Source organism: Thalassophryne amazonica, chromosome 17 (genome assembly GCF_902500255.1).
Source record: "Thalassophryne amazonica chromosome 17, fThaAma1.1, whole genome shotgun sequence".
Classification (NCBI taxonomy): domain Eukaryota; kingdom Metazoa; phylum Chordata; class Actinopteri; order Batrachoidiformes; family Batrachoididae; genus Thalassophryne; species Thalassophryne amazonica.
The window spans coordinates 68,754,350-68,778,141 of NC_047119.1; the positions used below are offsets into that span (position 1 = coordinate 68,754,350).

At 48.9% G+C, this 23,792-nt stretch overlaps 1 protein-coding gene across 1 annotated transcript in view; it reads right to left on the reverse strand.

Moving 5' to 3' along the window:
* The window catches only part of LOC117529136 (1-phosphatidylinositol 4,5-bisphosphate phosphodiesterase zeta-1-like), a 153,619-nt gene that overhangs the window by 72,333 nt on the left and 57,494 nt on the right, over positions 1-23,792 (reverse strand). The window contains exons 5-7 of the mRNA XM_034191835.1: positions 18,907-19,059; positions 5,169-5,342; positions 4,789-4,942 (exon numbers count right to left, since the gene is read on the reverse strand). Coding sequence (XP_034047726.1) covers positions 4,789-4,942; positions 5,169-5,342; positions 18,907-19,059 — 481 coding nt within the window. The remainder of the gene's footprint in view (positions 1-4,788; positions 4,943-5,168; positions 5,343-18,906; positions 19,060-23,792) is intronic.

Sequence of the window (23,792 nt, forward strand, 5' to 3'; positions counted from 1 at the left end):
ATCATGTTGTAGGTCTTTGAGGCAGGTCTGTGGGTTGACTGACTGTTCTCACCATCCTTCTCTTCATCTTATCTGAGATTTTTCTTGGCCTGCCACTTCGGGCCTTAACTTGTACTGCGCCTGTGGTTTCCATTTCCTCACTATGTTCCTCACAGTGGAAAATGATAGCTGAAATCTCTGACATAGCTTTATGTATCCTTCCCCTAAACAATGATGTTGAACAATCTTTGTTTTGGGGTCATTTGGGAGTTGTTTAGAGGCTCCCATGTTGCCACTCATTAGAAGAGATGCAAAGAGGGGAAACATTTACAAATGGCCACCTTAAATACCCTTTCTCATGATTGGATTCACCTGTGTAAGAAAGTCAATGGTCATTGAGCTTACCAAACCAATTTTGTGTTCCAATAATTAAAGCTAAATGTATTCAAATCAATAAAATGACAAGGGTGCCCAAATTTATGCACCTGCCTAATTTTGTTTAAATAATTATTGCACACTTTCTGTAAATACTATAAACTTCATTTCACTTCTCAAACATCACTGTTTGTCTGTTATATGATATATTTAACTGAAATTGCTGATCCAAACAACCAATGATTAATAAAGGAAAATCATGGAAATCATCAGGGGTGCCCAAACCTTTGCATACAACTGTATTTGTTACACTACAACACTGATTATAGATGTACAGTGGGGCCAAAAAGTATTTAGTCAGTCCCTGATTGTGCAAGTTCTCCTACTTAGAAAGATGAGGTCTGTAATTTTCAACATAGGTACGCTTCAACTGTGAGAGACAACATAAGAAAAAAAAAATCCAGGAAATCACATTGTAGAATTTTCAAAGAATTTATTTGTAAATTATGGTGGAAGATAAGTATTTAGTCAATAACAAAAGTTCAACTCAATACTTTGCAACATAACCTTTGTTGGCAATGACAGGGGTAACCTTTGACCCCTGTAAGTCTTCACCAGGTTTGCACACACTGTAGCTGGTATTTTGGACCATTCCTCCATGCAGATCTCCTCTAGAGCAGTGATGTTTTGGGGTTGTCGCTGGGCAACACAGACTTTCAACTCCCTCAACAAATTTTCTATGGGGTTGATGTCTGGAGACTGGCTTGGCCACTCCAGGACCTTGAAATGCTTTTTACGGAGCCACTACTTCCTTGCAAGAGTGGTGTGTTTGGGATCATTGCCATGCTGGAAGACCCAGCCACATGCATCTTCAATGCTCTCACTGATGGAAGGAGGTTTTGGCTTAAAATCTCACAATACATGACCCCGTTCATTCTTCCCTTAGGGCCCTGTCCCACTGGCATTTAGGAGGATTTGAAATGAGGAGACAAAAGCTGAGCGCCCGCAATAAAGGTGGGCGGAAATGACAAATGTCCCGGGGTGGATCAGCGAATACATGAGGAAGAAAAGCGGATATAACAGGGAACAGAAGTGAAGGCGACCGCGGAGGCACCCCCATGAGGGGCACAGCGGCCGTCATGCACTCGCCTCATCCGTGCCCACTGTGTCTGCATTAGAGGATGACATTTTTCGGGAATTCCCGTGGGTCACGTGATTCCTGCGGGATTCCCGCGGGATGGGAGTCAAAATTTTATCAATCCCGTGATTGGGATGGGACGGGAATAAAAATGAACGGGAGCGGGCAGGAGCGGGAATGCCAAAAATAGATGATGATTTTCATCTATTTAATGCCGCGTTCACACCGGGCGCGATCAGGCGCTACAAATTCGCTGGGGTCGCGTGGCGACGGACGCGCCTCCTTCGCCCGGTGTGTCGCTCTGCTTTTGCGGCAGAAATTCGCCCCGGTGCGTCATCAAATAGGAGGAGCTTCCATTTCGCTCGCCGGCTCCGGTTGTCAGTCAAGTTAACATGACGGACCTTGATCACACGGAACGAGTTGTTGTGGAAAGCTCCCAATACAGAGAGTATCATTATTTGCTGCAGGAGCTGAGTCTGGATGACGTCCGCTTTCAGCGGTCCTTCCACCTCTGCAGGACCCAGTTTGAGGACCAACTGTCCCGTTCACGCGTGCACATGTAAACAATTAAAAAAAGAAAAAAAGAAACTCCGCTGCTTGCTGCAGCTCGCTCTTCCACCAAAAAACTCTGTCATAATTGTGTTTAGAAACCAGTCACCATTTGTTTTATTATACATCTGTGTAGTTAATAAGTAAAATAATCTCCATGAACGATTCGCTTGCATGCGCACGTAACAAAAAAAGAAAAAGAAACTCCGTTCCTGCTGCTGCTCGCTCCAAAAACTCTGTCATAATTGTGAAATAAAGGACAAAAGAGACATAAGTCCTGCTCACAGGCTGCTACCAGATACAGGACATGTTCACATCTTCAGTCAAACTCCAGACTTCTCCACGTCACTACATATTCAGTCCCTGATTGATCATCACGGCGCGAGACATACGTGAGTGGGATGGGAGTGGGACTGATTTTGATCTTTACAGGAGTGGGACGGGATGGGATTTTTTTTTTTCCAGGATTGGGACAGCATGGGATTATTTTGTGGGAGCGGGATGGGACGGGGGTGAAAATCCACTCCCGTGTCATGCTCTAGTCTGCATGCGTGACATACCATTTGCGACCGTGATGTGGCCGTGCTGGGCACGCGTCATATCTGTTTTGCACGCTGTCCCGATCCGCCGCCAAGCCGCGCCAACCTGTCGGTTGCGGATATCAGCGGATGACAGGGGATATGCGGCGCGTTGGTTGTGTATGTCCTGCGTATGTCTTCAGTATGTGTTCAGGCAGTGATGCGGATCTCATCCGCAGCAGGATTTTTGAGCTGCTCAAAAATCCTGGCTGCAGACATGCGTGCCTCTGCGGATGATCACGGACGTGTTCGGATGGCGGCTGACTCATACAGGAATGTTACACGGTTATTGCGGTTGTTTGGCGGATGTGGGCCACTTTTGTGCGCATTCCATCCGCAAATCCTCCTAAACGCCAGTGGGACAGGGCCCTCAATACAGATCAGTCGTCCTGTCCCCTTTGTACAAAAACAGCCCCAAAGCATGATGTTTCCACCCCCATGCTTAACAGTAGATATGGTGTTCTTGGAGTGCAACTCAGCATTCTTCTTCCTCCAAACATGACCAGTTGAGTTTTTAACAAAATGTTCTATTTTGGTTTCATCTGACCACATGATATTCTTCCAATCCTCTTCTGGATCATCCATATACTTTCTGGCAAACTTCAGATGGGCTTGGACTGGCTGAAGCATGGAGACACGCCTGGCACTGCAGGATTTGAGTCCCTCTCTGCATAGTGTGTAGCCTTTGTTACTTTGGTCCCAGCTCTCTGCAGGTCATTCATCCCTCCTTGTAGTTCTGGGTTTGTTGTTCACCATTCTCATGATAGTTTTGACCCCATGGGATGACATCTTGCGTGGAGCCGCAGATCGAGGGAGATTATCAATGGTCTTGTATGTCTTCCATTTTCTTACAATTGCTCCCACAGTTGATTTAGTCACACCAACCTGCTTGACTATTGTAGATTCACTCTTCCCAGTCTGGTGCACATTTACAATTTTCTTCCGGGTGTCCTTTGATAGCTGTTTGCTCTTGGTTGAGTTTGGAGTCTGACTGTTTGAGGCTGTGGACAGGTGTCTTTTATACAGATAACAAGTTCAAACAGGTGCCATTAATACAGGTAACAGGTGGAGGACAGAAGAGCTTCTTAAAGAAGTTACAGGTCTGTGAGAGCCAGAAATCTTGCTTGTTTGTGGGTGACCAAATACTTATTTTCCACCATAATTTACAAATAAATTCTTTAAAAATCCTACAATGTGATTTTCTGGATTTTTTTCTCATTTTGTCTCTCATAATTGAAGTGTACCTATGATGAAAATGACAGACCTCTCTCATCTTTCTAAGTAGGAGAACTTGCACAATCAGAGACCGACTAAATACTTTTTTACCCCACTGTAACATTGTCATAATCGTTCAGATGCCCTGTGCGCAATGATACAGTGACATGCAGTGTTTTTGAAAAGCCTGTACAATGTTCACGACTAGTTCACACAAGTGGCATGAAATTAATGCGTACCTTTTCATTGTGCACTGGAACGCAGGCAGCTGTGTACAGTTCACGAACAGTTTTCAACAGTTTATGATGGGTTTACTCACTGGTACGCAAGATTGTGTGCCAGTATGGGGATCAAATTCGTGCAAGTGTCAAGGTGTCTTAAAGCTTCACAACTCAATGTAACACTAGTTATTTACTCACTCTAATGTACAGGATTTGTTTACATTGACTGTGTTGTTTTAAACAATTAACGCTTTCAAAAGTGTTAATTTAACACTGAAAGAGTGGAAACAGACACATATTTAGTTTTAAATTTAACACTGTCACTGTTAATTTAAGAATGCCAAGTTTGCCATGTCGGCTCACTGTGAGGGAGGAAAATGAGATTGCAGTGGAGGGTGAGAATTCTAAACCAAAATTATGAAAATAAACCTAATGCAGAGGGACAAGAAAAGACACTAATTCCAGAACAAACCAGTGCTGTGCAACAGCATGCATGTGGCCACAACCTGTAACAGATACTCTTCTAATTGGTAAGTCCAGAAAGCCTGAGTCTGAGTCTTGATCCAGGACAATTACAATACCCAGACATGCCAACTCACTCAGCCTCTAAAGTATTAGTGAGGAAATCCATTGATTTCGCAAAGATCACAGCATCATCATGACCCAACACATCACACATAAAGGCTCTACTGGTATTATAGTTCAAGTCCATCATGAATGGTGTCTGTCTTACTTGAATCTTTGGCAAGCTTGCGAGCCTTGTTCTCATCCATGGAGGTGTTCTCGCAGTACTTCTGATGTTCCCTGGAATAATCAAAGCTGATGAACTTGACCGAGCAGGTGTATATGACCAGGTCAGACAAAACCTCAGCGACTACCACCTTCTTCTTCTTTTTTTTTTTTTTTGATGTGTTTGGGTAGAGAGAGAGACAAGATTAATTAAATCATAGACAATGTGCATCAAACTGCAAAATAAATGAATAAATAAATAAATAAAAATTGTTGGAAACGCTCCACTGCTTTCATTATGTCTGTACCTCTATCTATGTACTTTATGTATTCAAAATAACATTTGAGAACTGTTGTTTCTTCTTCCCTGAAATCCTGACTTACTCTTTTCTTTCCAAATATCCATTTGATAGATGAGAAAAATGAACTGGTTGGTTGATCCTTCTCTTCCTCATCATCCTCATCCTCAATGTCCTGTGTCTCTGTCCCTGTTCCCTCCTCTGTCTGACTGTGAGGCCTGACTTTTTTGTTCTTGACGAGGATCTTATACTTCAGGTCCTGGTATCACCATGCAGAGAATATTCACATATATAATGTACAGATGCACACATGCAAGCATTGGTACATTCATTCATTCATTTTCTGTACCCGCTTACTCCAATTAAAGGTCATGGGGGTGGGTTAGAGCCTATCCCAGCAGTCATAGGGAGTGAGGCAGGGTACACCCTGCACAAGACCCCAGTCTATTGTAGGGTCACATATGCATTTGTAAAAAAAAAAAAAAAAAAAGCAAACTTTCAGCAACATCAACAGTTTCATAAATCAGAGTTGGTGATGTAGGAGAAGCTTCTGATGTTAAGACAATGCACTTTGTACAAACCCTGTCCATTGTCTTAACATCAGAAATAAAGGGTAGCACAAACACTTGCCAAAGATTCACTATTCACCATCTCTCACAATCAGCTTTTTGACTTCAGCCACATACATAACCCTAAACACATGACACCAATAACAGTCACTGCAAACCAATTGGATGCAGGCATATCTTTTAAAAGCTTTGAAGTCTAACTAACCTCTCACTGTTTTTTTTTCGGTTCTCAGCTTGATGCTCCCTCCACTGCCCGACAGTTGATCCTTGTCTGCTTTGCCCCCTGCCTCCTCCATTGGCAGGACTCAAGATCATCTCGGCTCATCCCATCACAGCAATGGGGACTGAGGCCAAACCAAATATATAACACTCTGTACTCACTTAAAAAACACTTTCTTTAACCTGTTGAATCTTCTGGTAGAAGTTTCTCTTCTCCTAAATCATGAACTTTGATTTACAAAACTGATGGTGATGCTGCAGAAAAATGTACAGACCGTCAACACCAAACTGCTGCTTACACAGACCAGGCACAGTTCCAAATTTGACAGGAATTGCATAAAAACATGAAGTGTGCTGAATGATTGATTCATGGTTTTTCATTCATTTAACTCTTATGTCACCAGATTGCACCAACAGCATACGGTGCAGCTGTAAAGTATTCACAGCACTTCACTTTTTTTTTTATGTTGCAGTCTTATTCCAGTATGGAGTAAATTTATCTTTCCCTCAGAATTCTACTCACAACACCCCACAATGACAACATGGTTTTAAAAAAAATATTTTTGCAAATTTATTAAAAATAAAAACTAAGAAAACACATGTATATAAGTAATCACACCCTTTGTTCAATACTTTGTTGATGCACCTTTTGTTGTGTGGGCCGCTGAAGAGGAGGTACTGCTGGCCCACCACCACCAGAGGGCGCCCTGCCTGGAGTGCGGGCTCCAGGCACCAGAGGGCGCTGCCGCATCATGGGAGTAATCTGGGTGACAGCTGTCACCCATCACCAAACACAGCTGTTTCCACTCAGCACCGAGGTATATCAGGAGGACGGCGTCTCCACCTCAGTGCCGAGATATCACCTAAGACCAAGGTAGTATTCTCTGCAGGTATACTTTGCATTATTAACTAAGACTGTCAAAACCGTTTTTCAGGACTGGTGACTACTAAGAACCTTATTCCTTGGATAAGTACTCACCTTCCTGCTGAACTTTGTCAAGAGGTGGAGGCGGCTTCTCCCCTCTCTGTAACTGGGTGCGTTCATCCACTCCTGTGTGTTGTTGCTCTCTCCTGCCAGCAGTACCGGATCCGACGAGCGGAGGCAGTGGCCACCTGGGAAGTCGGGACTTGGCGGTTCCAGTATTTCCAGGGTTCGGTGGCAGAGGAGATCTGGGTGGTTCCGGTTCGACTGAGACGGACGTCTCCTACCTTCGAGCCTGCCCACACGACACCAGCGGATTCGACCCTAAATTGTGTTTGTTGTATTACTCTTGCTTGTTCAGTAGTAAATCTTGTTATTTACTTTCTCCATTGTCCGTTCATTGCGCCCCCTGTTGTGGGTCCGTGTTCCAACACTTTCACAACAGGATATCTCGGCCAGCGTCATGGACCCCGAGGGGCGTCAACCGGCTGTTGAACGGCCAATGGAAGACCAAGACGCGGCGGAGGCTTCGGGAGGGGTAATCGGCGAGTTGCAGCGGATCCTCACCGCTTTCACCTCTCGGATCGATTCAATGACCGAGCAATACGTTCTCCTAAACCGCAGGGTGGAGGCTCTCGCCGCACAAGTGGAGGCGCGCCCTTCGGGCGCCGCTGCGGCTCTCCCTCCCGAGGACCCTGCGCGTGAAAGTGACGTTCCACTGGTCGTTCAACGGTCCCTTCCTTCGTCCCCAGAAGCATACATAAGCCCTCCAGAACCGTACGGAGGCTGTGTGGAGACGTGCGCGGATTTTCTGATGCAGTGTTCGCTCGTCTTCGCACAGCGTCCCGTAATGTACGCGACTGATGCTAGCAAAGTAGCTTATGTAATAAATCTGCTTCGCGGGGAGGCACGCGCTTGGGCTACAGCGCTCTGGGAGCAGAACTCACGGCTCCTTCATACGTACGTTGGGTTTGTACGGGAGCTCAGAACGGTGTTCGACCATCCCAACAGAGGAGAGTCCGCTTCAACCGCGCTACTGTCAATGAGACAGGGGCGTCGGAGCGCAGCTGCCTATGCAGTCGCCTTCCGCATCGCGGCGGCGAGATCCGGCTGGAATAGCACTGCCCTCCGCGCCGCCTTTGTAAACGGACTGTCACTGGTCCTAAAAGAGCATCTGGTGGCGAAGGACGAACCGCGGGACTTAGACGGGCTCATCGATCTAGTCATACGACTCGACAACCGGTTAGAAGAACGCCGTCGGGAACGAGGCGAAGGGCGTGGCCAGGCACGCGTCGTCCCTCTCCCTTCCGGTTCCGATCGAGCACCGCCTTCCCCACGCTCCACAGCCCCTGCGCTCCGTGGGGTCACAGCTCCCCCTACTGACGAAGCTAGGGACACGAGTAGGGCAACATTTAGGGCACCAGATGCACAGAGGAGATGGACCCACGGAGCGTGTCTTGTTTGTGGTTCAATAGAGCACCATGTGAGAGACTGCCCCGAGCGGTCAAACGCCAAATGCCCGCCCCTAGAGACTGGGCCAGGGGTGGGTCAAAACATTCACGTGGGACACACCCACATTGCTACACGACTCCCAGTCACGATCCTGTTTGAGGATTCAACCCTGAAGGCCCCAGCACTGGTGGACACGGGCTCTGAGGGGAATCTGCTTGACAGTAGATGGGCCAGGGAGATAGGGCTCCCTCTGGTGGCTCTTACCTCGCCTGTGCAGGTTCGGGCACTAGATGGCTCCCTACTCCCACCAATTACGCACAAGACACCTCCAGTAACTCTGGTGGTGTCAGGTAACCACCGGGAGGTGATCGAGTTCTTCGTGACTAAGGCCACCTCCCGTGTGGTTTTAGGGTTTCCATGGATGCTTAAACACAATCCCCGGATTGATTGGCCGTCCGGGGTAGTGGTTCAGTGGAGCGAAACCTGCCATCGGGAGTGTCTCGGTTCCTCGGTTCCTCCCGGCTCCCAAGCTAAAGAGGAGGTCCGAGTCCCGCCCAATCTGAAGGCGGTGCCAGCGGAGTACCATGACCTCGCTGACGTGTTCAGCAAGGATCTGGCTCTCACGCTTCCTCCCCACCGCCCGTATGATTGTGCCATCGATTTGGTTCCAGGCAGTGAGTTCCCGTCCAGTAGGCTGTACAACCTCTCACGGCCGGAACGCGAATCAATGGAGACCTACATCCGGGACTCATTAGCTGCCGGATTGATCCGGAATTCCACCTCACCGATGGGCGCAGGTTTCTTTTTTGTGGGTAAAAAAGATGGCGGGCTTCGTCCATGCATTGATTACAGGGGGTTGAACGAGATCACGGTTCGCAACCGATACCCGTTGCCCTTGTTGGATTCAGTGTTCACTCCCTTGCATGGAGCCAAAATGTTCACCAAGCTGGATCTTAGGAATGCGTATCATTTGGTTCGGATTCGGAAGGGAGACGAATGGAAGACGGCATTTAACACCCCCTTAGGTCATTTTGAGTACCTGGTCATGCCGTTCGGTCTCACTAACGCTCCCGCGACTTTCCAAGCGTTGGTAAACGATGTCTTGCGGGACTTCCTGCACCGGTTCGTCTTCGTATATCTGGACGATATACTCATCTTTTCCCCGGATCCTGAGACTCATGTCCGGCATGTCCGTCAGGTTCTGCAGCGGTTGTTGGAGAACCGGCTGTTTGTGAAGGGCGAGAAGTGTGAGTTCCACCGCACTTCTTTGTCCTTCCTGGGGTTTATCATCTCCTCTAACTCCGTCGCCCCGGACCCGGCCAAGGTTGCGGCGGTGAGAGATTGGCCCCAACCTACAAGCCGTAGGAAGCTGCAACAGTTCCTCGGCTTTGCAAATTTCTACAGGAGGTTCATTAAGGGCTACAGTCAGGTAGTTAGCCCCCTGACAGCCCTGACCTCTCCAAAAGTTCCCTTCACCTGGTCGGACCGGTGCGAGGCCGCGTTCAAGGAGTTGAAACGGCGCTTCTCGTCTGCACCAGTTCTGGTGCAGCCCGATCCTAGCCGCCAGTTGGTGGTTGAAGTGGATGCCTCGGACTCAGGGATAGGAGCGGTGCTCTCCCAGAGCGGGAAGACCGATAAGGTCCTTCACCCGTGTGCCTATTTTTCTCGCAGGTTGACCCCCGCTGAGCGGAATTATGACGTCGGCAATCGGGAACTCCTTGCTGTGAAAGAGGCCCTCGAAGAGTGGAGACATCTGTTGGAGGGAACAGCCGTGCCATTCACGGTTTTCACTGACCATCGGAACCTGGAGTACATCAGAACCGCCAAGCGTCTGAACCCCAGGCAAGCCCGCTGGTCACTGTTCTTTGGCCTTTTTGACTTCCGGATTACCTACCGCCCCGGGACCAAGAATCAGAGATCGGATGCATTGTCCCGGGTGCACGAAGATGAGGTCAAAACGGAACCGTCGGATCCCCCGGATCCCATCATCCCGGAGTCCGCTATCGTGGCCGCCCTCACCTGGGACGTGGAGAAGACCGTCCGGGAGGCCCTGACCCGTGTCCCGGACCCCGGAAACGGACCAAAAAACAGACTATACGTCCCACCAGAAGCTAGGGCTGCAGTCCTGGACTTCTGTCACGGTTCTAAGCTCTCCTGTCACCCAGGGGTGCGAAGGACCGTGGCAGTCGTCCGGCAACGCTTCTGGTGGGCATCCCTGGAGACCGACGTCCGGGACTACATCCAGGCCTGTACCACCTGTGCCAGGGGCAAGGCAGATCATAGAAAAACCTCAGGGCAACTACAGCCATTGCCCGTGCCTCATCGCCCCTGGTCCCACATCGGCCTGGACTTCGTCACGGGTCTCCCGCCGTCCCAGGGAAACACTGTCATCTTCACGATAGTGGACCGTTTCTCCAAGGCGGCCCACTTCGTGGCCCTCCCGAAGCTCCCTACGGCCCAGGAGACAGCGGACCTCCTGGTCCACCACGTCGTCCGTCTGCATGGCATACCATCAGACATCGTCTCCGATCGCGGTCCCCAGTTCACCTCACATGTCTGGAGGAGTTTCTGCCGGGAACTGGGGGCCACGGTCAGCCTCTCGTCTGGGTACCACCCCCAGACCAACGGGCAGGCAGAGCGGGCGAATCAAGAACTGGAGCAGACACTTCGCTGTGTGACAGCCGCGCACCCGACGGCCTGGAGTACCCATCTGGCCTGGATCGAGTACGCCCACAACAGCCAAGTGTCATCAGCCACCGGCCTCTCCCCGTTTGAGGCGTGCTTGGGGTATCAGCCCCCCTTGTTTCCGGTGGTTGAGGGAGAGGTCGGTGTGCCCTCGGTCCAGGCCCACCTACGGAAGTGCCGTCGGGTGTGGCGGGCCGCCCGCTCTGCTTTGTTGCAGGCCCAGACGAGGGCGAAGAAACATGCAGACCGGCGACGGGCCCCGGCTCCCAAGTATCGTCCTGGGCAGGAGGTCTGGTTATCCACCAAGGACATTCCCCTACAGGTTACCTCTCCTAAACTGCAAGAACGATACATCGGACCATATAAAATCCTCAAAGTCATCAACCCCGCCGCAGTGAGGCTCCAGCTTCCGGCCTCACTGCGGATCCATCCAGTTTTCCATGTTTCCCGGATCAAGCCTCTTCGCACCTCACCCCTCTGCACCCCGGGTCCGGCACCGCCTCCTGCCCGGATCATCGACGGAGCACCGGCTTGGACTGTCCGCCGGCTCCTTGACGTCCGTCGGATGGGCCGGGGTTTTCAGTATCTGGTGGACTGGGAGGGGTACGGCCCCGAGGAGCGCTCCTGGGTGAAGAAGGGCTTCATCCTGGACCCGGCCCTCCTGGCCGACTTCTACCGTCGCCATCCGGATAAGCCCGGTTGTGCGCCAGGAGGCGCCCGTTGAGGGGGGGGTCCTGTTGTGTGGGCCGCTGAAGAGGAGGTACTGCTGGCCCACCACCACCAGAGGGCGCCCTGCCTGGAGTGCGGGCTCCAGGCACCAGAGGGCGCTGCCGCATCATGGGAGTAATCTGGGTGACAGCTGTCACCCATCACCAAACACAGCTGTTTCCACTCAGCACCGAGGTATATCAGGAGGACGGCGTCTCCACCTCAGTGCCGAGATATCACCTAAGACCAAGGTAGTATTCTCTGCAGGTATACTTTGCATTATTAACTAAGACTGTCAAAACCGTTTTTCAGGACTGGTGACTACTAAGAACCTTATTCCTTGGATAAGTACTCACCTTCCTGCTGAACTTTGTCAAGAGGTGGAGGCGGCTTCTCCCCTCTCTGTAACTGGGTGCGTTCATCCACTCCTGTGTGTTGTTGCTCTCTCCTGCCAGCAGTACCGGATCCGACGAGCGGAGGCAGTGGCCACCTGGGAAGTCGGGACTTGGCGGTTCCAGTATTTCCAGGGTTCGGTGGCAGAGGAGATCTGGGTGGTTCCGGTTCGACTGAGACGGACGTCTCCTACCTTCGAGCCTGCCCACACGACACCAGCGGATTCGACCCTAAATTGTGTTTGTTGTATTACTCTTGCTTGTTCAGTAGTAAATCTTGTTATTTACTTTCTCCATTGTCCGTTCATTGCGCCCCCTGTTGTGGGTCCGTGTTCCAACACTTTCACAACACCTTTGGCAGCAATTACAGCCTCAAGTCTTCTTTATCATGATGTCACAAGCTTGGTGCACCTATCTTTGGGCAGTTTTGCTCATTCCTCTTTGCAGCACCTCTCAAGCTCCATCAGGTTGGATGGGGAGCGTCGGTGCACAGACATTTTCAGATCTCTCCAAAGATTTTCAATCAGATTCAGGTCTGGGCTTTGGTTGGACCACTCAAGGACATTCACTGAGTTGTCCTGAAGCCACTCCTTTGATATCTTGCCTATGTCAGTCTTGCTGAAATATGAACTGTCACCCCAGTCTGAGGTCAAGAGGATTCTGGAGCAGATTTTCATCCAGGATGTCTCTGTACATTGCTGCATTCATCTTTCCCTCAGTCCTGACTAGTCTCCCAGTTCCTGCAGCTGAAAAACATCCCCACAGCATGAAAAAAATTTCATCCATTTTGGAATAAGACTGTATCACAGTGCTGTCCAAAGTATTCTAGAAAGGGCCAAGAGGGTGCAGGTTTTCTTTGCAACCTGTTGTGTGGGCCGCTGAAGAGGAGGTACTGCTGGCCCACCACCACCAGATGGCGCCCTGCTTGGAGTGCGGGCTTCAAGCACGAGAGGGCGCCGGAACCAGTGGAGTGACAGCTGTCACATCATCACCACCAGCTGTCACTCATCTACGTCAACCACCATAAAAGCCGGACTGCAACTCCACCTCCCCGCCGAGAAATCATCTACCATACAGGTAACTTCTCTGCTGAATCTAAAGACCTTATGTAATAGTCTGATCTCATTTGCAGCCGTTTTCCTGTGACGGTGTCCTTATCTGCGGTATTGGCGTTTGGTGTGGACTGCGACGGCTTCGCCTCACACCCCAAACCAGATAAGTGGTTTCACAGGAGCTGTACGAGTGTGTGATTGGAGGTGGAGGTTCTCCCTCCTAACTGAACACAGACTGTGGGATTACTGAGTGTGCGTACTCACACTCATCAAACTGTTTCTGTTCTCTGCCAGCAGTACCGGTTCTGACTGCTGAAGACAGTGGCCACGTGGGGCGCAGGGCTTGGCGGCTCCGGTGTTCTTCAGATCCGTTGGTAGTGGAAGCTGTGTGGGTTCCGGCTCTTCTATCACCAGACGTCTTCTATCTTCGAGCCTGCCACACGCCACCTTGTGTATGATTGACATTCCGCACTATTGTTATTGTCTGTACTTCGTTGTGCGCTTCACAACATTAAATTGTTACTTTTTGGCTTATCCATTGTCCGTTCATTAACGCCCCCTGTTGTGGGTCCGTGTCACGACACTTTCCCAACAGGATTTCTCGGCCAGTGTCATGGATCCCGAGGGGCGTCAACCAGCGCTTGAACAGCCAATGGAAGAGCGAGGTGCACAGGCACCAGCAGGAGGCATGTTAGGTGAGTTGCAGCACATCTTAACCGCCTTTACTGCTCGGTTGGACTTAGTTACCGAGCAGAGCATTATTCTCAATCGAAGGATGGAGGCTCTCACCGCCCAGGTGGAAGCGCATGCTCAGGGCGCTGCTGCAGCACCTCCTCCTGCTGACCAAATGCCAGAGACAGACATTCCACTGGTCGTTCAACGAACCCCCCCACCTTCCCCTGAAGCATACATAAGCCCTCCGGAGCCGTACGGAGGCTGTGTGGAGACGTGCGCGGACTTTTTGATGCAGTGCTCGCTCGTCTTTTCACAGCATGCCGTCATGTACGCGTCAGACGCTAGCCAGGTGGCTTACGTTATAAATCTGCTTCGAGGAGAGGCACGCGCCTGGGCTACGGCACTCTGGGAGCAGAATTCATGGCTCCTAACGATTTACACTGAGTTTGTGAGGGAGTTCTGACAGGTGTTCGACCACCCTCATAGAGGCGAGACCGCTTCAAGCGTGCTGCTGTCGATACGACAGGGGTGTCGGAGCGCAGAGAAGTATGCAGTCGACTTCCGCATCGCGGCAGCGCGAGCCGGCTGGAATGCTGTTGCGCTCCGCGCCGCTTTTGTAAACGGACTGTCTCTGGTCCTTAAGGAGCACCTGGTGGCGAAGGACGAGCCGCGGGATTTAGACGGGCTTATCGACCTGGTTATATGGTTAGACAACCGATTAACAGAACACCGACAGGAGCGAGACAAAGGGCGTGGTCAGGCCCAAGCCGTCCCTCTTCCTCCCGGGTCCGAAAGGAAGCCGACTTCCCCACGCTCCACAGCCAGGGCTCTCCACGTGACGACAGCTCCCCCTGCTGACGTTGCTATGGAAACGAGCAGGGCCAAAAACGATCAGATCAGAGACAAAGGATGCTGATCCGTGGAGTGTTTTCTCTGCAGCTCAACCGAGCACATACAGAGAGAGTGCCCCAAACGGTCAAAACAGCAGCACTCGTCCTTAGAGACTGGGCTAAGGGTGGGTCACAATACCCACGCGGGGAAACCCCGAAAATCTGCATGTATCCCAGTCACGATCCTGAGTGGGGATCTAACCCTTCACGCCCCAGCACTGGTGGACATGGGGTCGGAGGGGAATCTGCTGGACAGCAGATGGGCAAAGGAGGTTGGGCTCCCTCTAGTGGCCTTACCGTCACCATTGTCGGTGCGGGCACTAGATGGCACCCTTCTTCCACTAATCACACACCAGACACAGCCAGTGACTTTGGTTGTTTCTGGGAATCACAGGGAGGAGATTGTGTTTTATGTAACACCTTCTACCTCCTGAGTGATTTTGGGTTTTCCATGGGTGTTGAAACACAATCCCCGGATTGATTGACCGTCTAGGGTTGTGGTTCAGTGGAGCAAAACCTGCCACCGGGAGTGTTTAGGATCCTCGGTTCCACCCGGTGTGACAGCTAAGGAGGAGGTTTTAGTCCCCCCCAATCTGGTGGCGGTGCCAGCTGAGTACCATGACCTTGCTAACGTCTTCAGGAAGGATCTGGCACTCACGCTGCCCCCACATCATCCGTACGATTGTGCCATTGATTTGATACCGGGCGCTGAGTACCCGTCCAGCAGGCTGTACAACCTCTCACGTCCGGAACGCGAATCAATGGAGACCTACATCCGGGACTCGTTAGCTGCCGGGTTGATCCGGAACTCCACCTCCCCGATGGGTGCTGGTTTCTTTTTTGTGGGCAAGAAGGACGGTGGACTCCGTCCATGCATTGATTACAGAGGGCTGAACGAGATCGGGTTGCGAACCGTGATCTGTTGGATTCAGTGTTTACGCCCTTGCATGGAGCCCAAATTTTTACTAAATTGGATCTTAGGAATGCTTATCACCTGGTTCGGATCCGGGAGGGAGACGAGTGGAAGACGGCATTTAACACCCCGTTAGGTCACTTTGAGTACCTGGTCATGCCGTTCGGCCTCACCAATGCGCCCGCGACGTTCCAAGCGTTGGTTAATGACGTCTTGCGGGACTTCCTGCATCGGTTTGTCTTCATATATCTAGACGATATACTCATCTTTTCTCCGGATCCTGAGACCCATGTCAAGCATGTACGTCAGGTCCCTACAGCGGTTGTTGGAGAACCGGCTGTTTGTGAAGGGCGAGAAGTGCGAGTTTCACCGCTCTTCTTTGTCCTTCCTGGGGTTCATAATCTCCTCCAACTCTGTCGCCCCTGATCCGGCCAAGGTTGCGGCGGTGAGAGATTGGCCCCAACCAACAAACCGTAGGAAACTGCAACAGTTCCTCGGCTTTGCGAATTTCTACAGGAGGTTCATTAAGGGCTACAGTCAGGTAGTGAGCCCCCTGACCTCCACTAAGGTCCCCTTCACCTGGTCGGATCGGTGCGAAGCCGCGTTTAGGGAGTTGAAGCGCCGGTTTTCGTCTGCACCAGTTGTGGTGCAGCCTGATCCTACTCGCCAGTTCACAGTGGAGGTGGATGCCTCTGACTGAGGGATAGGAGCCGTGCTGTCCCAGAGCAGGGAGTCCGATAAGGTCCTCCACCCTTGTGCCTATTTTTCCCGCAGGTTGACCCCGGCTGAGAGGAATTATGACGTCGGCAATCGGGAACTCCTGGCGGTGAAGGAGGCTCTTGAAGAGTGGAGACACCTGTTGGAGGGAGCGACGGTGCCCTTCACGGTTTTCACGGACCATCGGAACCTGGAGTACATCCGGACCGCCAAGCGGTTGAACCCCAGGCAAGCCCGCTGGTCACTGTTCTTCGGGCGCTTTGACTTCTGGATTACATACCGCCCCGGGACCAAGAACCAATGATCGGATGCCCTGTCCCAGGTGCATGAAGAGGAGGCCAAGGCCGAGTTGTCAGACCCCACAGAGACCATCATCCCCGAGTCCACTGTCGTGGCCGCCCTCACCTGGGACGTGGAGAAGACCGTCCGGGAGGCCCTGACATGGAACCCGGACCCGGGGACCGGCCCGAAGAACAAACTATACGTCCCACCGGAAGCCAGAGCTGCCGTTTTGGACTTCAGCCATGGTTCCAAGCTCTCCTGTCATCCCGGGGTGCGCAGGACCATGGCGGTAGTCCAGCAGCGCTTCTGGTGGGCGTCGGTGTGCCCTTGGTCCAGGCCCACCTCAGGAGGTGCCGCCGGGTGTGGCGGACCGCCCGTTCTGCCCTGTTGAAGGCCCGGACGAGGGCCAAGGCCCATGCAGACCGCCGGCGTTCCCCGGCCCCTGCATACCAGCCCGGGCAGGAGGTGTGGTTGTCAACAAAGGACATCCCACTTCAAGTTGACTCCCAGAAACTCAAGGACAGGTATATCGGACCTTTTCCCATCACCAAGGTGCTCAGCCCGGCCGCAGTGAAGCTACGGCTACCAGCTTCACTGTGGATCCACCCTGTCTTTCACGTGTCTTGGATCAAGCCTTACCACACCTCACCACTCTGCACCCCTGGACCTGCACCGCCTCCTGCCCGGATCATCGACGGGGAGCCGACATGGACCGTGCGTCGGCTCCTGGACATCCGTCGCAAGGGTCGGGGGTTCCAGTATCTGGTGGACTGGGAGGGGTATGGCCCCGAGGAACGCTCCTGGGTGAAAAGGAGCTTCATCCTGGACCCGGCCCTCCTGGCCAACTTCTACGCCCGGCACCCGGACAAACCTGGTCGGGCACCAGGAGGCGCCCGTTGAGGGGGGGTCCTGTTGTGTGGGCCGCTGAAGAGGAGGTACTGCTGGCCCACCACCACCAGATGGCGCCCTGCTTGGAGTGCGGGCTTCAAGCACGAGAGGGCGCCGGAACCAGTGGAGTGACAGCTGTCACATCATCACCACCAGCTGTCACTCATCTACGTCAACCACCATAAAAGCCGGACTGCAACTCCACCTCCCCGCCGAGAAATCATCTACCATACAGGTAACTTCTCTGCTGAATCTAAAGACCTTATGTAATAGTCTGATCTCATTTGCAGCCGTTTTCCTGTGACGGTGTCCTTATCTGCGGTATTGGCGTTTGGTGTGGACTGCGACAGCTTCGCCTCACACCCCAAACCAGATAAGTGGTTTCACAGGAGCTGTACGAGTGTGTGATTGGAGGTGGAGGTTCTCCCTCCTAACTGAACACAGACTGTGGGATTACTGAGTGTGCGTACTCACACTCATCAAACGGTTTCTGTTCTCTGCCAGCAGTACCGGGTCTGACTGCTGAAGACAGTGGCCACCTTGGGCGCAGGGCTTGGCGGCTCCTGTGTTCTTCAGATCCGTTGGTGGTGGAAGCTGTGTGGGTCAGACGTCTTCTATCTTCGAGCCTGCCACACGCCACCTTGTGTATGATTGACATTCTGCACTATTGTTATTGTCTGTACTTCGTTGTGCGCTTCACAACATTAAATTGTTACTTTTTGGCTTATCCATTGTCCGTTCATTAACGCCCCCTGTTGTGGGTCCGTGTCACGACACTTTCCCAACAGCAACCACCGATTTCACTGATGAATTCATCCCATCTGCTCAGTGATGTTAATCAGTGAAATCACCTGCTGGAGTCAGTGACTGCAAAGAAAACCTGCACCCTCTTGACCCTTTCTGGAATACTTTGGACACTACTGCTGTTACATAACAAAATGTGGATAAAGTGAAGCGCTGTGAATACTTTCCAGGCGTACTGTGTACAATGCCCTCCAAAGGTATTGGGACACTTGGTATTTCACACATTTTAATTTGTTTATGCCATTTCAAATACAAAAAAGCAAATCTTTTGGATTTGGATGTGTTGGACTTTATTGACATCAATTGTGAAGAAATACAAACAGTATGGCCCTCTATGGTAAATGTGTGTGAGTAGACAGTTCTCAAAAACTGGGTGACTGTACAAGAAGGAGAAGAGTGAGGGAAGCCACCAAGACACCCAGAAGAAGTTTCAGGCTTCTGTGGCTGTGATTGGAGTAATTGCACACAGTACATGTTTTGCATTTTGTATCCTCAGTTATACAGCTTCATGATGAAGCGGTATAGAGGAGGATTTTCTTAAAAAGAAAAAGAAGACCGGAAAGTTCAGCTACAATTTGCCAGATAGTACATTTGAGATGCAAGCCTAGATTTGATGGAACGAACAATACTGATTTCAACTAGTGAGGGTACTTACATTTGGGCTTGGTAGTTCTCCAGAGGTTAAGTGGGCCAATGGTTCTTTCAATAGTTTGTCTCCGAGGATAGAGATGAGGTGTTGTGCCAACACCTCCTGCTGCTCCAGGGAGCAATGGTTTTCCAACGACAGGATCACTGGATAAGCAGACACCTGGCTCAATAAAAGTGCCACAACCATAAAACCAACAATTAGAGACTACAATCCAGTGTCACTCTGAACAATTTCGTACTTCTAAACATAAATAGATTAGATTAATATTACCTATGGCATAGTGTTTGTTTCTTTTTTTTTTTTTTTTACATATTCTCATGAAGAATTTTGTATGAAATTGTACAAAATGTTAAGCACAATATTTTGGGCATAATCCTTCAAATTTCCACATGCAGGATTTTTGCATTCACCTTTCAGGAAAGCACTTTACTGTTGAAGTTAGGTGTAGTGGCATTCCCTTTCATTCCAAATCTTATGTACCACAATTTTGAAGACAATCTAGCAACTACTACTCTTCTTTGTAAGAGGCTTATTGAGAAAACATACAATTAAACAAATTTACATGGTTAAAAAAAACTGTCTTTCAATGTCTCTGACTTCTCATCTAAACTAAGCCCCACCCATTAGTATCACAGTGACATAGGGCTGTCTGGTAGAAAGCTCAAATATAGAAATGCTTTCAGCTTTTACAGATTGCTACATTATGCATTGTAAAAAATACGGTCTTTGAGAATCAAATTAAATTATTTATCTTCACTATTATATTTTTAACCCTTTTAACTAAATTATAAATTTGGCTCTTACATTACGGATGGGGTTGGGGTTTAAGTATAAGAGGAATATCTATACTCTTTTTTCAGTCACATGATCACAGTCTCCCATCTGATGAATACTTGTTATATGTACAAAGTTTTGTGCATTACTTTATTATTTTGTGCCAAATCCCAATGTGGATATGCACTAAATTTGTTATGGCAACCCAGAACAACCAAGGTCAGCCAAAAGCTAAACAACGTAACCAGATTTTTGCTCACTCACCAGATCTAATTAATCAATTTAATCCAGGTTTTTCCATTTTAATTTGGAAATGGTGGTCAAAATGTTGAAAATATTTTTTGACTTTTTATGTCCACTGTAAAGCATCACAAGTGTCATTGATAAAGTAGTTTCCATCCAAAACAGTTGTCATTTTTACACTCAGCTCCTGTGTCCTTTAAATAACAATATAACTTGTACTCTTCAAAAAATGGGGCTTGGTTGACCATAAACCTAGTGCAAAGGCTGTCTAGCTCTGAACAAAGAGCACAAAATATGTGCCTTACATAATAGGTTCATAACACATGTGCTTCCCTACAAATATCATGATCATTCTATGATTCAAATTTTATTCTATATGTGTTTTATTTTTGTGAATTTGTGTTTTTAATGTTAAGCACTTTGGACACCAGTCAGTGCTGCAAAGCGCTTTATAAATAAATGTTGATTGTTCGATTGATTGATCACTCAGCTGCGATGGAGTAATATTAATATGACAGAATATTATGGACACTGTAGGGAAAGAAAAGGAAAATGGAGTGAGACTAGTGAGAAAAACCTTGAACTCATGATGGTGTTCTCTCTCTCTCTCTCTCATATGTCAAATAGCTACACATTAAAAGTCAACTGCAAACAACCATGAAATGAAATAAAGGGAAAACACTCATGGAAACATACAAAACCTTTGCTTACAAAAACATACAAAAGCTTTGGTGGCTGCTGCCTGCTGTGCACTCTGACATTTATCCTTTCAATTGCCGCTGCTTCCTCAATACCACAGTGATATGTGTGTGGCACAGTCCAGCCCTCTTCAGATGACAGACATGCCCCCATGTCCAGATCAACCTTTCGTCTTAATTCTACATATTAATAACTCGGTGATGGAATGTCACAGGGACTGTTGAACCACTTCCTGAAACTTCCTGGTCACGTGTTCCTGAGACATCAGTGTCTGTTTGTGCCTATGAGAAGCTGAAGCATGTGTGAGTGGAACACACAAATAAACACTAAGAAAATAAAAAAGAACCTACCCACCAACTTAAAAACATTTTCAGTTTTAGTCAGTCTTCAAAGAAAAGTGTCATGGAAAATCATATAGAGGAATTTTTTTTTATTTGGATTAGCTAGCAGCAATTACGGATTTTAACAAGGCACAAGTTGGCATTTCACTGACTGAGAAATGTTATCCATGTGATGAGTTATGGAAAATAGAAGGCATTCAGCTGACATAAATGTTTTTATTTGTTGCTTTGCAATGTACAAATAGGCATTATGTCAATACTTGCTGATGCTGTGCTCTGTTTGTCAGTGGATTGGCGTGGAGACATGTGATTTCCAGCGAAGTGCTGAATACAAAAGCCCTGTTTACATAGTGCCGGTAAGAGCTCCCAGAAGCGTCCCGGAAGAGTTTTTGGCTCCTCCGGGCCGTCTTAGGGATCACACGCCATTGTTAACGCTGGCGCTAGGGGGCGTGGCTTAGTTCCGGTTTTACCGGGAATCGTTGAAAAAATTATTCAACATGTTGAATAATTCTGGGAGCGCTCCCGGAGAAGACCGGAGAATTCGCGTGATGACGGAGACAACGCGAACAACGGCGTTTGATACTTTTTAATCGCCATTTCATCCTTTCTCTTCCTGTAGTGCCGCAGTTTACACTGCCGTTATTCGGTGGCCGGCATTGTATCCATAATCAACGGGGTATAAAATGGCGACAGAGGTGGTCAAAATGGGGGCGCTAGCGGACAGTACGCCGTTCTATATGCCACCTCCCGGTTAAAACGGCGTTCCAGTATAAAAAGTATAGTATAAAAAGAAGAAACAGAAGAAGAAGAAGAAACAGAAGAAGAAGAAGAAACAGATAATAATAATAATATAAAAAAAAAATATATGATCCTGGAGTAACGCAGGATTTACCCTGTTTGCCTGGGTAAAAACCTGGGTATTAACCAGCGGTAAAAAGTATAAAAAGAAGAAACAGAAGAAGAAGAAACAGAAGAAGAAGAAGAAGAAGAAACAGATATAATTAAAAAAAATATGATCCTGGAGTAATGCAGGATTTACCCTGTTTGCCTGGGTAAAAACCTGGGTATTAACCAGCGGTATACAGGGCTTTATCGGCGTCAGCAGAACACGCCGTTCTCACCCGTGTCTTAACCTGCGATTGTAAGGGATAGAACGGGGTATTAACCCCCGTTGCCTGACGTGTGCCAGATGCTACGGCGTCAAAACATCGCTTTATTTGGCGGATTTAGCGGCGTTTTATCCGCCTATTTGCAGATAGTACAGCGGTCAAAATGCCGGCAAAGTGCTCCACCCCTTTCCACTGCAAAAACACCTGTAATTACCGCGAACTTCAGTCTACGTACTACCCACCGACTAAACCGTCTATGTGTAAACGGGGCTAAAGGCGAGAATTTGTACTTCTGCGACTGGCCGCCCGATGAAAACAAGCTCAGGCTGCATTGATTGTCTGTTGAAATCAGCTGGTTTTGTGTTGTCTCTAACTTGCCCTGTCACTTCTTGACGATTTAGTCTGCATATGCCGGCCGTATCAAAAACTCTGGCACACGCTGTCGTACGTCTAATACAGTGAGGAAAATAAGTATTTGAACACCCTGCGATTTTGCAAGTTCTCCCACTTAGAAATCATGGAGGCGTCTGAAATTTTCATCTTAGGTACATGTCTACTGTGAGAGACATAATCTAAAAAAAAAATCCAGAAATCACAATGTATGATTTTTTAATAATTTATTTGTATGTTACTGCTGTAAATAAGTATTTGAACACCTACCAACCAGCAAGAATTCTGGCTCTCACAGACCTGTTAATTTTTCTTTAAGAAGCCCTCTTATTCTGCACTCTTTACCTGTATTAATTGCACCTGTTTGAACTTGTTGCCTGTATAAAAATATGTAAAGGCAATATGTAAAATATGTAAGGCAAAAGCCATACAATAAACCAAAGAGCTGTCTAAGGACACCAGGGACAAAACTGTAGACCTGCACAAGGCTGGAATGGACTATAGGACAACAGGCAAGCAGCTTGGTAGAAGACAACAACTGTTATGATTATTTATTAGAAAGTGGAAGAAACACAAGATGACTGTCAATCTCCCTCAGTCTGGGATTCCATACAAGATCTCACTTTGTGGGGTAAGGATGATTCTGAGAAAGCTCAGAACTACACAGGAGGACCTGATCAATGACCTGAAGAGAGCTGGGACCACAGTCACAAAGATTACATTAGTAACACATGATGCTGTCATGGTTTAAAATCCTGCAGCCAGCACATGTCCAGGCCCGTTTGAAGTTCACAAGTGACCATCTGGATGATCCAGAGGAGGCATGGGGGAAGGTCATGTGGTCAGATGAGACCAGAATAGAGCTTTTTGGAATCAACTCCACTTACCATGTTTAGAGGATGAGAACAACCCCAAGAAAACCATCCCAACCGTGAAGCATGGGGGTGGAAACATCATACTCTGGGGGTGCTCTTCTGCAAAGGGGACAAGACGACTGCACCGTATTGAAGGGAGGATGGATGGGGTCATGTATTGCAAGATTTTGGCAAACAACCTCCTTCACTCAGTAAGAGCATTGAAGATGGGTCATGGCTGGGTCTTCCAGCATGACAATGACCCCAAACACACAGCCAGGACAACTAAGGAGGGGCTCCGTAAGAACCATTTCAAGGTCCCAGAGTGGCCTGGCCAGTCTCCAGACCTTAACTCAATAGAAAATCTTTGGAGGGAGCTGAAACTCCAAACCTGAAAGATTTGGAGAAGACCTGTATGGACGAGTGGACCAAAATCCCTGCTGCAGTGTGTGCAAACCTGGTGAAAAACTACAAGACACATT